We start from the raw sequence: 16041 nt of genomic DNA, 5'->3' as shown, positions 1-16041 counted from the left end.
GTCAGAATACCTCACAGCATCCCCTGATCCCACCAATACCTGCAGCAATCAATGACTGCATTCCCTCGCAGCAACAATGACCCCCTTTTCAAGAACCATCATTTAAGTTCTTATGTAGCGCTGCTGCAAGCCTGAGCTCCTAAGCCACGAGCAGGGAATATTCAAATCGGAGCCCCACCTCGGGCCAAGGGCAAAGGAAACCATTCAAGTGCTCAGATGGTACTAATTCCCGGGAAAGTCCACTGTATTCCCTTCCCGTTCTGTGCTACGCTCCCTGTTCTCAGGAAGCAGCTCCTTTAGCACCCCCATCAATTCAGAAGACGCCATCACGGCATCTGGATAAGTACCATCTTCTCTTAAGCAATGTTCCCTTAAACCATGACCTTGGTTCCGACGTGGTCCAAAGCCTTCCCCGTACCTTGCTGCTGTACTGTTTGGAGCAGTGAGGGCAGCACACGGGCGGGGTAGCTATAGTGCCCGTAAGCTGGGTGTGGGTGCTCAGCATGGGGTCTGGTTCTCCAGGGCCGGCGGGACGAAGTTTCCGAATGCTTGGTGGGAGCTCAGCCCCAGGATGGTTCTTCAGAATATGGGCTTTTCGCTTACTGGCACTTTTATAAACCTGCAAATTCAAAAGCTTTGCCATGGAAGCAGTGTATACTTCCACCTTCTTGCTTAAGGCAATCTAACAATTTCATCACGAGGAGATGAGAGAAAGTATTCACGTAGTCCAAAATAAAATATATTAACAGATATGCTGAAGGATAATGGGGATATAACATAAATCAGAATAACGTAAGAACATAACATAGATATGTGAGGCATCTGCCTTGAATTTATACATCTAAGATAGGAATAGTAAAAACACCTTTACCTTTACCCTGAAGTTTAAGAGGTGAATATACAGTCATAGAAACAATTTCTTTTAAGGCCAGTTCACCCTTTAGTCTTTCTGTGAAAGCTCTCATGTGATGTACATAGTTGACTACTAGATGCCAAAGAATCTTCCAAAATGGCAAGTCTAATAGCAACTAGAACCTGTAGTGGTGAATCTGTGCTTAGAAAATGTTTCTTACTTTTAAGTTGACACTACTTATGCACAGCCTATAACTGATACAGCTGACATCGTATAAGGAAACAATATTACAGTGAAACAATACATGTATATTCTATTCCTGTGTTTTTTGTAACTATGCAAAAATCAAGAATGGAACAGTACAAATAGAGTATTCCACCACAAGACTTTTTCACATCCTACTCAATCTCCTAGAAATCCAAAATCTACTCTGTCTTTTACAAGTAGGATGACAAACACCCTCATTTTAGAGCTTAGGAATTTAAAATGAATTCATATACTAAGCTCTTGGTAATAAGCCTCTTCTTTAACGGCAAAAATCACAGAGAGAAGGAACAAGAAAAACAGAGCTCACTAATTCTTAAGAAAAAAATTTTGGCTTAAAATGAGGCTGCACTCCTAGCCCTTTCTTGTCTGAAAGGAAGACTACTGAGAGACAGGGAACCATCTGTTAAGAGGAACTGCAAGATCCTAGTATATATATATACATGCAGACAAACTGGCCCTGAGCGGGGCTCCCACACAGGTATCCTCCTATGGACAGTTTCCTTTTACCTTATCACAATACTGACAAAAGTAGTCACGGTTGGGCTTTATGATGGGTAGAGTTAACTCTGGCACCTCTTCTATCTTCATGTCTGGGTGCCTCTTTGATAAGTGATTTACCTAAAAGGAAAAAAAAAGCAAATGAGAAGAAGAGACCCCGTGACCAGCAGATGCTGAACAAATACCTCCGATACCGAGTGCAAGCAGCTGAAACTCTCTGAAGCGACACCCCAAAACATGAGGCCTTTGGCCAGAACCGGCACTGCCAGGACCCTCTGACACCGACGCACTAACAGGAGTTAACAGTAATTCCGCAAATCACTGAAGGTGAATTGGGCTGCTGTGGATTCCACCGATAGCCTTTGACTGAAAGAGCTGCTGGTGGAAAAATGGAAAATCACACTAGCAGGAATTTCTTTCAAGAATTCTCCTGATGCAAGTCTCTCCATTATTCAGCGCCCTGGCCTTACCGAGGACGTTGAATGAGATACAGATATATTCTGCAAAAACTGTCATCAGGGCCCAATGAGTTGAGAGCGGAGACCCGGCTCTCCTGGTGCTTCAGCTAACCCGGTTCGCATACCCTGCCTTGGCGGAAAGTTCCCTTCTATTGCTGTGTCATATCTGGAACAACTGGTGTGGGGGGGCTGCAAGGCAACGACCCCGCCAGAGAGTACGTTCGGGAACACAGAAGAGAACAGGAAGAGGAGAGCAGACCGGAGAGGGGCAAAGCAAAGCAAACCGAGCAATGAAAAGTGATCAACGGACCTCTTCCAAGAAACACCGGAAATGAACCATGGCAAAGGCAGCAAGGGGTGACCAGGGGGGAGAGAAGCCCCAGGCTGGGAACTGTTCGCCTCCGCTTTGTCCCCGGCCAGGGACGAAACCCAGTGACAGGTTTAGTACAGAATACTGTGCCAGAGCCATCGCCTGAGCAGGGGCGGGCGGTCCGGAGCCTGGCACTGACCAGCATGCCTCGTCTCCGGAAGCCCATCATGCACAGGCGGCACTTGAACGTGAAGCTGTCGTAGTCGGTGGACGTGATGCGCGGCTTGAACGTCTTGGAGCGGCTGATGCGGTCAGCTTTCTTGGCCTCCCTCTCAGGGTTGTGCATCCTCTGCATGTGTTCCCGTAGTTTGTCTTTTCGCTGTTTAGAGAGGATTTTTGAGAAGGCAGAGGGGTGGGGAGTGGGAGTAGAAGATTTTTAATTGAAGGGGTAAAAAAAAAAATCAATACAAGTTAGCAGTAACACAACCCACCAGGCTACATCCGAGGACACGGCAACCCTGGCTGGGAATTACTCTGTTCGCTAGCAAGTAAGTGCATTCCAATGAGCCTTGCTTGAAAATGACCATCCAGTTTGAAAACTACACAATGATTTTTGAGAAGAAAGGTTTTGCATTTATGTAGAAGTGATCAAAGGGCACGTGGAATAAGTTTGGTATTAAGAACTACAAGACAGGGACTTCCCTAGCAGTCCAGCGGTTAAGATTCCACACTTCCACTGCAGGGGGTGCGGGTTCCATCCCTGGTCGGGGGGACTGAGATCCCACATGCCTTGCAGTGCCGCCAAAAAGTTTAAAAAAAAGAACTAGAAGACAAACTGATAATGGATGGTAGGTAATACTGGATTTACAAAGCCATGGGTGTCCTCAATTACCACATGTTTTAACACACATAATGACATTCCTCTAAATCCCAAATGAATTTAAGTAAGTATCTCTCATCATATAAATTTAGCAGTTCAAGTAAGCAGTTATACTGCCTGCTATGGATGGGGCACACGGTCTAGGTCACAGCTCTTAGTCTGAAAATCTAATCTTCTAGTGACACATGTTGATGTGAGTCCACAGACAGAAAATGAAGCAGAGCCCATCCTGAATAAAAACAAATTCCCAAAATGCCAGCTCCCTTATCCAGTGAGGCTCTGCTCCTGGACATACGATTACACTGCTATCGGTCTTAGAAAGATTTTGAACCTTTCTACCAGACCAGTTCTTTCCACATTTTGGTACGAGGATGTTTCTGTAACTACTTCATTTTTCAGCACATTTATTTAACAAACATTTCTTGAATGACCACCGTGTATCTGGAACCATGCTAAGTTCAGAGGTGCAATGCCAGGCGTCCCCACCAACTCCACACTCTACACAAATGCCTCCTTTTAAAATTAGTTCTCCCCTCCTGAATCCATTTCGGATTCTTTTCCAGTTTCTATGACAGCATGACCTACTCATATTCTGCGGAGTGTCTCTCAGGGACATCTTTGCAGAATCATCTGGTTTCCCCACGAACCATATTTTACCATTTTCACATTCATTTGTTTAACTCTTATCTCTGAGTCTCCCGTGGGTTTGTCCGTTGCTTTCTTCTAAATTCCAGGCCCATTTCTGACACTTATTATTTTTTATCTTAATCCTGTAAGTCATTAACATTCCCCAAAATAGTCTAAGCCCTCTCAACATCCCACAGATTTCCCACCTCTGTTGGATGACAGTCCTCATGGCCCCAGGGCTCAATTATCAGGCTCCTACACTTAATAAGTGCTCAGTAAAAAATTTGGTGGGTAAATGTATTGTCCTCTTAGGAGTTTCTCGATAGCAATTTAGTTCTATTCATTATACACTTGGATTCTTGTAAAAGATGCATTAGTACTCTGTTTGGGGATTTGAATTAATTATTTTGGGAAATTAAGGTGAGTTTTCCCCTTAATTTTATCTTAACAACTAAGTCAAACATGAGGCACAAAGTACATCTCAAGTCTGTTCCTTGAGCATAGATGATACACCCATGAAATGCGCAGGCTCATCCTCAGCTTGTCAGTTTCAGCGGCCTGAGAACACCCAGGCTGCTTGCTGGTTCCTACCTTAAACTGCTTCCCACACGTAGAACACAGGAAGTCCTTACGGTCTGAGTGCCGGAGCATATGCAGCCGCAGCTTGTCGGGGCGGCAGAAGGCCTTGTCGCACTCCGTACACTGGTAGATCTTTTCCGAGTGGAAGCTTCGCACGTGTTTTTTCACCTGGCAGTGAGGACACAGAAAGTCAGGGGAAATGACCAAAGGCAGCTCAGCGACGCTAGAGGGAGCCAAACGCTGTGCCGTGGATCTTCATCAACCTGGCCTGGGAGCCAATCAGGTGTGACTGATAACGGGCCTCAGTAACACTATCCCCATCACAGAGGCCAGAAAGCCTTACCAACCTCGACCTCCCACAGAACTTGAAGAGGAAGAAGAAAATGTTCGCTTAGTCCAAGCCCTGATCACGTGCAACCCATTTTTCTTTCCTTTTTTTTTTTTTTTAAGATTAAAAGCAAGAGTTCCCTTGGATTTAAATGAATCTTGGTAAAAAGTACCTATAAGAGGACAAAAAATACTTCCTTCTCACTTTTTCCTGCTTCCAACATGTATAGAAGCAACTTAGCCCCTTGTAGTAACTGGTCCTTTTACATCTTTCTATCAAATCAGGTTCTGAAGAATTAAAGACATGAATTAGACGGGAGAAAACACATTACCCATATATGAGAACAACACAACACCAGCATCATTTCCCCTTAATTGGGACTTATTCCCTATACTTTTGGATAACTTAAACAAAGGAATATGGCCTCTGAACTCTCTTTGCCATAAATACCCAGCAAAGAAGAGTTATGGATGGGAGCTAAGTAGTGAGTCATATCAAACCACTCCTGCAAGACATTTTCCTTCGTTATTTTTGGAGTCTCTTGTGCCATTAAATTCCACCTTAAGGCAACTTCTCTAATTGTTTGTGTAAAGTGAGAAAATTACCAAGACTCCCAACACTAACAGAACTATGATTAAATCCTAGTCTCCTTTTGCTTTGGTAATTTAAAAAAAAAAAAGAGAGAGACACAATATTTTTACTAGATATTTAGACTTACTTGTTCATTCACTAGCATGTAACAATATTAACACTTGAAGTCCAAATGAAATCATGAATATTCTGGAATTTATCCTCACCCCATTTTGCTCCAGAATATAATACAGGGGAGGAGGTCAGTGCTTAATACAGAAGTATACTATAGCCAAAACATGGAAGCAACCTAAATGTCTATTGACAGAGGAATGGATAAAGGAGGTGTGGTACATATATACAATGGAATATTACTCAGCCATTAAAAAGAATGAAATAACACCATTTGCAGCAACATGGATGGATCTAGAGGTTGTCATACTGAATGAAGTAAGTCAGAGAAAGAGAAATCACTTATATGCAGAATCTTAAAAAAAAAAAAGATACAAATGAACTTATTTACAAAACAGAAACAGACTCACAGACTTAGAGAACGAACTTATGGTTACCGGGGGGAAGGCGGCGGGTGGGAGGGATAGACTGGGAGTTTGGGATTGACATGTACACACTGCTATATTTAAAATGGATAACCTGAGCTTCCCTGGTGGCCCAGTGGTTAAGAATCCGCCTGCCAATGCAGGGTACACGGGTTCGATCCCCGGTCCAGGAAGATCCCACATGCCACGGAGCAACTAAGCCCGTGCGCCACAACTACTGAGCCTGCACCCGAGAGCCACAACTACTGAGCCTGCGTGCCACAACTACTGAGCCCACGTGCCTAGAGCCAGTGTTTCGCAACAAGAGAAGCCACCACAATGAGAAGCCCGCACACTGCAATGAAGAATAGCCCTAGCTTGCCGCAACTAGAGAAAGCCTGAGCGCAGCAACGAAGACCCAATGCAGCCATAAATAAATAAATAAATAAATAAATAAATAAATAAATAAAATGGATAACCAACAAGGACCTACTGTAGAGCACAGGGAACTCTGCTCAATATTATGTAACAACCTAAATGGGAAAAGAATTTGGAAAAGGATAGATACATATATCTATATAACTGAGTCACTTTGCTGTACACCTGAAACTAACACAACACTGTTAACCAACTATACTCCAATATATAATAAAAAGTTAAAAAAAAACAGTATGTTATATACCAGCTTTCTCTTTGTTTCCTTCCAAAATGCATCACCTTAGTAGCACAAGACAGGAAACCAAAGTGATGGGGAGAAAATGTTTCCAGGCCAGGAAATGGGAGTATGTCTTCTACAAGTGCCATATATTTTATGAGTAGTGGGTATTGGCGAGGATTAAGAAAGACTTTTTAAAGATTATAACCAGATCTGGGTGTTTATTACTTGTAATACAACTTAAATGTTTAAATGCCAATGTCTTATTTGGACAATTAAGGGTCATAGTAATCTTTTGCTTATCAAAAGTAGGTTGACTGAAGAAATATCATGCTCAACTAAGAAGATGCTGCAAAGAAGGAATGGAAATGCAGATGACAGGCTGTCTCAATCTTCCAAAACTCGAAGTTTCTTTTACCTAAAAGAGGAAGTGTTCAGGCATCGCGGTAGCAGACACTCACCTGGATAAAATCTGGGAACCGTTTCTTACAAGTTGGGCAGGTGAAGTAGCCATCACTGATATGAATGGCCACGTGATCTTTCAACAAATCAAGGCGGTCAAAGGATTCTGGGCAAAAAATGCAAGAGTAAGTCTTCTGGTCCGAGTGGAGCTTCATGTGGCTCTCCAAGGACGCACTGCTGATGAAGCCCTTGTTACAGAGGTCACAGGTCAACGGGCAGCTCCCCTCCCGCCCATGGAAGCGCAAGTGTTGGTCCAGTTTGTCCTTTTCACGGAAGGCCTTCCCACACTGCAAACATTTAAAAGGCCGGAAGGACTTCCGAATAAACAGATGCTGAAGAGCTGCATTCTGAAAGACACACACAAATGAGATTATTTAGTGAGTTAAGTGTGGAAGCAGCTCGCACATTTATAGGAAAAGAGGACAATCTCTGCAATCACAGACTTTCCACAGAAATTAAACTCTAGGACACACAGTTGAAAGATCTTTCTGGTAAAGACATTAAAAATGAAGCCATCCCCAAAGAAGTTCGTCTTGAAAAGCCAAACTTTTGTGTGCTGTTTTATGTCTCTGTGTGTGTGTTTTCTTTTGAAAGGATCTAAGTAACGTTCAAAAAATAGAGGACTTATATTGGGTTGGCCAAAAAGTTCATTCAGGTTTTTCCATAAGACGTTACAGGAAAAACCCGAATAAACTTTTTGGCCAAGCCAATAGAGTAAAACAAACCCCCGAGTCAAGTAGAATAAAAATTGAAGACTTGGAAGAAATGACTTGGGTTGAGTCACACATGCATGATGAGGTTGGAGTGAGTCAGCCAAATGCTACTTGTTGAGAAAAAGAACTTGAAGCTTGATTAAAATGCTTAGCAAAAATAAAGATAATAAAAAGAACTGAAGCGTAGTAAGTACCAAGGGCTGGGGGAAGAAGGCAGCGGATATGGGATTCCTTTCGCCGGTGATGAAAATGCCCTGGAATTAGTGGTGATGGTTGTGCAACTTTGGGACTATTCTAAAAACCACTACAAAAAAAGTGAATTTTCTGGTAAGTGAATTATATCTCAATTTATGAAAAAGAATGAAAGAGAACGAAGATACAGATTTACATGAACGCGTTTGCAGCTGAGACAAGATATGGAAGCACACGTTCTAAATGGAATATGTGCCTTAATCACTTCCTACTCAGGAAATGCAGAGGACAGCTTCTCAGTGTAGCTGGTTAGTTCCACTGGTTAGAATGCCTTGCTAATGGGTTAAGCTTATTGCTTTGTTCCCTGTCTAGACCAGTCAATTTCGCTCTTTTTTGCTTTTCAGTCACAGATTGCACTTCTAATGCTGATTAGCCATCTTGTAAATTCATCCAATTGTTATAGGGAATCCCAGTGAGGGAAGATGGTTACTTAGTGCAAATTCATCACCACCACTGAGAAAACAACTCACGTTCTACTGAGCAAACCAACAGAATCATCTTTCACACAGAGAATACAGAATCAATATTTTAGTTCTACTATAATGAAGACTCATTCATAAGTTCCTCAAAACACCAGGGGGAAAGTTCTAGATAGCTATGAGGTGGGGGGGGGAAATCCCTCAAAAAAATGTATCTGTGAATGGGTATGCTTATGTAACTATAAGAGACTAGTAATTAAAGAATTAATGGAGGTCTTAATGCGTTATTTGTGCAATGAAAAAAGTAAAATGAACAATGCTTAAACCCTTAATTTCAAATTATTCACAAGCAGCAACTTCTGAAGTAACTTTAATGTGAAATAATCACTTAGGGAAAAAGCAAAATAATTATTGTTGACTTAGTGAAAATTCTGAACATAGTTCCTATATAGCAGAGAACATCTATCTCAGGGCTTCTCTAATAGGGTTGGGAGAGGTATTTACCTACTCATTTATCTCGAGTAAATATCTCGCAATTCCATCATCTTCCCAGGTTGACTGGGGTTGCATCATATTTTATTCTCCTTTGTATCTAGGTCTCTTAAAAAAATAGCTGAGCTCAAGGGAAGTGTCAATAAAAGTTTGCAAATTAATGAAATGTATTTCATAAGAAAATCAAAAAGAATTACTTCGAGATCTTTTCTGTACCACCTGAAGAGATCATAAACAACAGGCCTTTTTCAAATCAGCCACAGAGCTTTCTTTCACTTCATTATACGGTTTAGCGGTCACCTAGTCTTTCTACCCTATCTGGACAGATACTTATTTTACATAAAAGCTCTCACGATTCTGGCTACTTTCCAAGCTTTACGGAAATATTGCAAAAAGAACAGATGCTATCCTGAGGTTCAGAGATTCAAGATTTAGAGTGCTCGGGGAATGCATCATTTCCTTTACCCAAGTTCAGTGACATTTCCAAGGGCAGACATAACGCACAACAACTGGTCTTGGTCCCACGGAGATTCCACTTCCCCTTGGGCACCAAATCTGGATGGTGGTTTTGTTTCAGTCCATTATGCTAATAAGTCTCCTGTCATCTCTGTTTAGTGTGAGTGTCCTCAGACCCTTGATCTAAACCCAGCAGCCGCTGGGCTCCACTTCCTTAGCTCTACCGACAAACCTTGTTCTTACTGCCTTTTTGATTTCCATGGAGCCCTGAACTAAGTGCTCAAGAACTAGGTTGTTTCTCTGATCGAATGATCCTAATGTAACCCTCTCATTACAAGGTAGTGGAAGTGCTGAAACTGTCCGTCCCCCAACCCACTTGCAGGCCATTTCAACTCTACGGTATCTTCTGCAGTTCAGAGCTGCAACTGGTACACATTTTCTAGAAGCAATCAAGAGAAAGGGTGGAAGCAGCACAGATGGGTCTCAGAGTTGCCGTTGGCCAACCACTCTGTACTGGATGGAACATAAGCTCCTTGAAAGGTGACAAAATGGTATAGGTGCTAAAACCTGTGACAAGGGATTAGACTCACACTGAGATGAATTCTGAGTCAACAGAGTCTTTGCAGACAAAACCATAAAACGTTTCTAAAGTCTGATGTTAATAGCTAAAGGAACCTAAACTGACTAATTTTCATATTATTTTGATCCTAACATTAAAAGGAAATCAATCATGTTCGTTGGCTTTTTTTTTTTTTTAAACAACTTTTCCCTGGCCTGTTTTCTGCCCAGTTTTCAAAACCTCTATTGGGCTAGCCTTGCCCGGTATGTGCTACTCTCCACTACCCTCCAGGTGGTACCCGTGCTCAGGTCCGGCCAGCAACCACACCAAACAATTCCTGGGCGTCGGCCTTTGATGCTATGGCTGCCGTCCTCTGAAACCATCTCCCTTCTTCCTGTCTCTCTTTCCCAGTTTAACTCTCACTTCATCTATGAATTATTCCCCAACTCCAGCTTTCTTTGGCCTTTCACTCTTCCAACTTCTGATAGCAATTACAGGCTCTACCTTTACGTGTAGCACTTAACTGTGACCCACCTTACATTAGCATTGCCTCCCTAATTAGACTGGAAGATCCCAGAGGACAGGACACCAGTGAAATTTCTACTGTGCACCTAGGCAGTGCTGAACATACAGTCAGAACTCGGTGCCACTGCAGAAGTCATTCAGTTGTTTCAGAGCTGGAAGGGACCTTGGAGATCACTTAGTCCTACCCTTCATTTTGTGTATGAGCAAACTGCAGCCCACTCACTATTTGAAAATAAATTATCATTATTCATTAACTAATTTGCATTGACTGTAGCAACCAAACTGTCGTTTCCACCAGGATTTAGTAAGTACAGGTTGCAAAGAACAGCAGGTCAGGCAAACACTTAAATAACATTCTGTTATGTGAGTGAAACACAGGAAACAAACGTACCTGCAGCTCCAACTGAGCAGGCAGCATTAGAGGAGAGAAAAATAGTTACATTACCAATGGGGTTGGAAGGCTTCCCTTCAGTTGGTCATTACCAATCTGGATAGAAAAGATGAAAAAATACATAGCCCCTGCTTTTTAGAATGTGTGAGAGGAAAAAAAAAAAACATCGCTCACCTAAGACTGACCTCCAAAAGCCACATACACATGGCTTTTGCTTTGACACAAGGAATCTTGTTCCAAAACCAGTAACCCAGTTCATTCCAGAACACAAGTACGATCATGGCTACACTAGGCTTACACATCCACACCTCACGAAACATGTGGGCTTTGGTTTTTTCCTTCAAAAAATTCAATCTAGAAAGCATTTCTACGGACCTAGTGAAAAATCAGAATGGCCAAAGCAGAAAAGATAGTAATTGCCCAAGAAAGAGTGAAACACAGATTGGGAATCATGTGGCATGACGGATGGAAGGTATGCAGAGCCTTTTGCCTTTCTGGTGTATGTTTAGGTAGGTTTACATATCCTTTTGAAATAATATACATGGAGTCATAAGTTTTATACGTTTCCATTTCAGGACCCTTATAAAGTCTATTTAGCCTGATTGCTCAGAGTTCTTCCACGCTGTCATACAGAACAAACATTTAAATGTATTTTTAAATGAAGGCACGGACTAGACTATTGTTCAAGGTCCCTTCTAGCCTATCGGCAAATAAGACCCAAAGAAACATAAGCTAAAATGATCGTCCACCTAGAAACTGTAAAGCCTGGGAAGTTATACAAAAAGTCTCTTTCATCTGCATAAAGGATTAAGAAAAGTCTTTAAACGTCCTGCTACCACAATCACGGGTTTAAGTCATTCTCTTCTGTATGTCAATTGTCCGCACAGACACTGATCTCACAAAACCACGTTGCTCTCCACATGCATCCCCCGCAGGTCCTAACGCACACTCAACGCTGTCTGTGAAATAGGGACAAAACACACCGGGCCAGGCAGCCATGGAGGCCCTGCAGCCACATGGCCTGAAGTCAAGTCACCGGTCACGCGGGTGAGACACTGCCCTACCCCCGAACCTGGAGCTTAGCTCCGAGCTGTCCCCGTGTGTGCGCTGCACCTGCCAGATCAACTTGAACTCAGGTCCCTGTGCACTGACGGGTCCTGGCATTTGCCAGTCTCCCCTTGGAAACCATTGATAAACAAATTCAAAACCCCAAACTGACTTGAGAGCTATGATTAGGCACAGATTAGCCTGGCTTCAATGTAAGTAACTATTACAACTCAGTGTACTTATCTCTCCATTTCCAATCTGTGAGTTTAGGCATCCAGAGAGTTATTCTACTCTAACTACACTAGTCCGGATGCTGCCAAGAGCCAGGCTTCTGAGTCACTGCTAAATTGATGGAATCTAGGACGGGCCATGCCAGCCTGCCACGGGACCCAGAGACCCAGAGAAACAGTTCATACTTTCTTCCAAAACAAGGGGCTTGAGCCTGTGATAGGCTAGACGCAAGCAAGCCTTAGAAGTGGTGGTGAACGGCAGGGCACCTACGCGGCTGGCCGCCTAGACAGAGGTCAGCGCCCGCGGGGCGGAGGGCTGGGAGAGGGCGGGGCGGGCGTCCCGCTTACCCGGATGCGTTTGGCCCTGCGCATGTCGTCGGCCGTCAGGGTGCTCTGGGCGGGCAGCACGCTCTCCTCGTGCTGGGGCTGCAGGTGCAGCTCGTGCGTTTCCGTCTCGTGCTCCAGGGAAGACTGGGCTTCCGGTGGCAGCTGAGGGACTGCGAGCGCGGGCTGCTCTGGTTGGTCCAGCCCATTCAGAGTTGCAGGTTCAGCCTCATCGAACTGCTCCTTGGTGGGAAAATGCAGCAAGTCCTGAAATTGCAATAACCTGCAATTATTTCCCTACCTAGATAGACATTAGTGCTAGGATTTAGAATTGCTGCTTTACTTTTTAAATGACTAGCGTCGTTATGCTCAGAAAAGAATATTTTCCTTCTGAGAAAATTAGGTAACCATCCACAGGATGTAAAAACCATGAGACATTCCAGATCATTTTGTGAGGAAAAGACTATGACAGGACTCTTCTGGAATATCATTTTAATTGTTTAAACTAATTAAACAGAGTCCCCCAGTAATGTCTCTGGACAATTTCAAACCTTTAGGGCAGCAGAGTTGGGTTTTTGTTGTAAGTAACGTTTGAAACAACGGTCTTTTTAGGCTTTCTCTAGTCAGACTTTAATTACCAGGCAGCACAGCACTGACAGGCAGGCCCATCACCCTCTGAGAGGCGTTTGTATTTGAATCCAGTAATGGTTCTCATAAGTTCTCTAATCAAGCATCCAAGAAGAGCTCTTGCTTTCCCATCCCCCATACCTGTGTCCCATCATCACACTTTTCCCCATTTTCACTGGTTATTTCCAAGCGGATAAATTTGGGAGGGCGTCCCGGCCGCCGACCTGGGCCAAACCGCCTCTTGCCTCGCCCCCTTCCTCTGCCTCTTGTTCTGGGGACAAGACATTGGGTTATAGATAGTCATGGTTACACAATACTGCGCAACAAATATTTCCCTGAATGATCCCGATTCACCCCAAATCTTGATTTCCTCTCACTTGATTTCTTTTCCTGATTCTTTTTTTCTAATGGAAACAATCACTTTGCTCATGCACGCTTTCCAAATTTCTCATCTTTGCCATCTACATAGCTCAAAGAGATGTCTTAAATTATTCAGAATAAAAGGAGGTTTAAAAAGTCAAAGCACTGACACCATTTTGCTACCAAAAATTCTGGAAGCTCGCACACATCTCTGCGATTCTGTGAGCAATGCAGACAGGACAGAACACGCCTAGTGTGTGTCCTGGATACAAGATTCCAGTCTTCCCCTTGCTCACCTCATGTTCCTTCCATGGAATGTGGCTATCGAGTCAAAGGAACGCCCTTGTTTTACTATAATCTTCTGGAAGGTCAGAACAAATTTCTAATTCACCGGTTCCATAGCACGTCCAGTAAACACCATGTTAAAAGATTCTTTATTATGGGAAATTCCGAACCTCGACAAATGTGGAGACTACAAGGAGGCCAGTGTACCCGCTACCTCATTTCAATACTTATCAACTCATGGCCAGTTTTATCCCATCTATAGCCTCACCACTTCTCCCACACACATACCCATTAGGCTATTTTGAAATAAATCCCAGACATCATTTCATCTGTAAATATTTCAATATGTACCTCTAAAACATAAGGACATATATTTGTATATATAATACACATATCTCCACAACAACTTTATCGCACCTAAAAAAATAAGTGATAGTTGCTCAACATTTATTAAATCTAGCCAAAGTTCAAATTTGCCTAATTGTCTCAAATTTCTTTTAACAGCTGGCTAACAAACATTTTTACCTACAATGTGTCATGCACGGAGCTTGACACTAAAGACAGTAAGTTATATGCAACAGTTTTTACCCTCACATGTCCAGTAGAGGCAGCAGACATGTAAACCAAACCTCACAATAGAATATAAAAAGTGCTATAACAGAGCCATGGTCGGAGTTTTCGGGAAACACAGGAGGGAGCGATGGAACTCCTGCTGTGTCCTCCATGCACCCCAGATGTTTGCTCCCGTGGTCACACCCTCAGCCTTGTCGTCCTTGGGAGGTGCGGAATCCCCACTGTCCTGATGCCATGCCTCACCCGCTCCTACACGGTGTCCTAACTTTCCAGCTCACGCCCTCGGGCACCTGGACTCAACGATCCTTCTGCCTCACCACCAGCTCCAGTCCAGTCCTGTGCCCCGTCTGCAGTCCTGCATCGTCTTCATGTTTTATCTCCGTCCTTCCACTCATAAGCTCCAAGGTCCTTCACTGGAGTCACTCCCTTGTACATGCTCTTCCCTCCCCACTGCTGCTTCATCACTCTTGCTGCGTTGCACGCGCTTGGTGAAACCGACTTCCTGCCGGCTCTGCACCGGTGACGACACAGCCGTGACTCACATGAGCCCTCACTCACGTTGCAGGCAATCACACCGGCCTTCCCTGGGATATTTACTCTCCCACTTCCCTAAATGCCATTTCACACCATCTCCTCTCTTTTCAAATCACGTAAAAGCTGGCAACCCTACATCTGTCCCACCGGGACCACTCCGCCCGGAACCACTCTCATTTTTCATCTGAACTGTTGAAATAGCTTCTAACTAGACTCCCTGTCTTCACTCTTACTGCAATACAAGCTAAGGTGATGGTTTTATTTTTATCCACAGTTATGTTTAGAAATGTAACTAACATCACAATATCCCTTGATCAGCAGACTCTAAAGACTTCTTATCACACATAGAATTAAATTCAAATTTCCTGCCACTACCCATCAGGCCTATGTGATCCAGCTGCTGCTTACCCCATCCTGTGGAATTCTCCTTCACCTACCTTTTTTATATAGTGGGAATTAAACATAGGACTTAGTCTGATGAAGGAATCCTACTACTGAAAAGAATTTGAAAATCAGAAGAATTCCTATTTCAGAATCTCTAGTTAGGGGAGATTTTACTAAGGTGAAAAGATGTCCTATTGCTGGGTATTGGTTATGCTGAAAAAGACACAAGTAGTGATGAGGACCAGGGGAAAAAAGGAAATGACGGATAAGAAATGTCCTTCAGCAGCTCCCTGGTTACCTGTCTACACACAAGCGCGCGTGTGTGCGCGCACACACACACAGACCCATAAATTCACAGATGATCTAGAAACGACACTGGAACTTTAAAAACGAACTTTTTGAAATCTTCCCCCTTATTATTATACCTGCTAAACACATCCAGTTTCTCATCATGCGAATTGAGATGCTGCTGCAGCTGCTCTGAGCTTATAAATCGGCGGTTACATTCGTAGCAGGGCCAATTCTTCTCTTGCTCTCGAAGAACTGCAGTCGTGGGAGAGAAACCACGGAGGCTGGTGATCAACAGGCACCAATAACACTCAGATGCCCAGTACCCACACCATTCCCTTCTCAGCGTAGCCCAGTGTTCATAAATACGCAATGTCTGCTGTTCTGTTATAAAATCAAAGGCTAAAGTTTGACAGAGAATAATTTTTAGGATCTTGTTTTCTGATATATTTGCATAAGACATCAAAGGAACAAACACCCTTGTGCTACCCTCTCCCACCCCGCAATACATACAACACACACACACACACACACACACACACACACACACACACACGAC

At 43.4% G+C, this 16041-nt stretch overlaps 1 protein-coding gene across 11 annotated transcripts in view; it reads right to left on the bottom strand.

The window, feature by feature from the left end:
* The window catches only part of PRDM10 (PR/SET domain 10), a gene marked incomplete at its 5' end in the record, with an annotated part of 55062 nt that overhangs the window by 12188 nt on the left and 26833 nt on the right, over positions 1–16041 (bottom strand). For 5 of the 11 annotated variants that reach the window (XM_082845062.1, XM_082845065.1, XM_082845067.1 and 2 more), the window contains 8 exons: positions 419–619; positions 1628–1738; positions 2586–2765; positions 4485–4640; positions 7023–7370; positions 12456–12698; positions 13200–13329; positions 15620–15737. In XM_082845062.1, the coding sequence (XP_082701188.1) occupies positions 419–619; positions 1628–1738; positions 2586–2765; positions 4485–4640; positions 7023–7370; positions 12456–12698; positions 13200–13329; positions 15620–15737 (1487 nt within the window). Of the gene's footprint in view, positions 1–418; positions 620–1627; positions 1739–2585; positions 2766–4484; positions 4641–7022; positions 7371–10830; positions 10843–12455; positions 12699–13199; positions 13330–15619; positions 15738–16041 lie in introns of all 11 variants that reach the window. The other 6 variants (XM_082845066.1, XM_082845069.1, XM_082845071.1 and 3 more) reach the window with 2 other exon arrangements.

The sequence above is a fragment of the Leucopleurus acutus genome (genome assembly GCF_964270905.1).
Source record: "Leucopleurus acutus genome assembly, chromosome: 8".
NCBI classification, from domain to species: Eukaryota; Metazoa; Chordata; class Mammalia; order Artiodactyla; family Delphinidae; genus Leucopleurus; species Leucopleurus acutus.
This window is presented reverse-complemented; position numbering and strand designations above follow the sequence as displayed.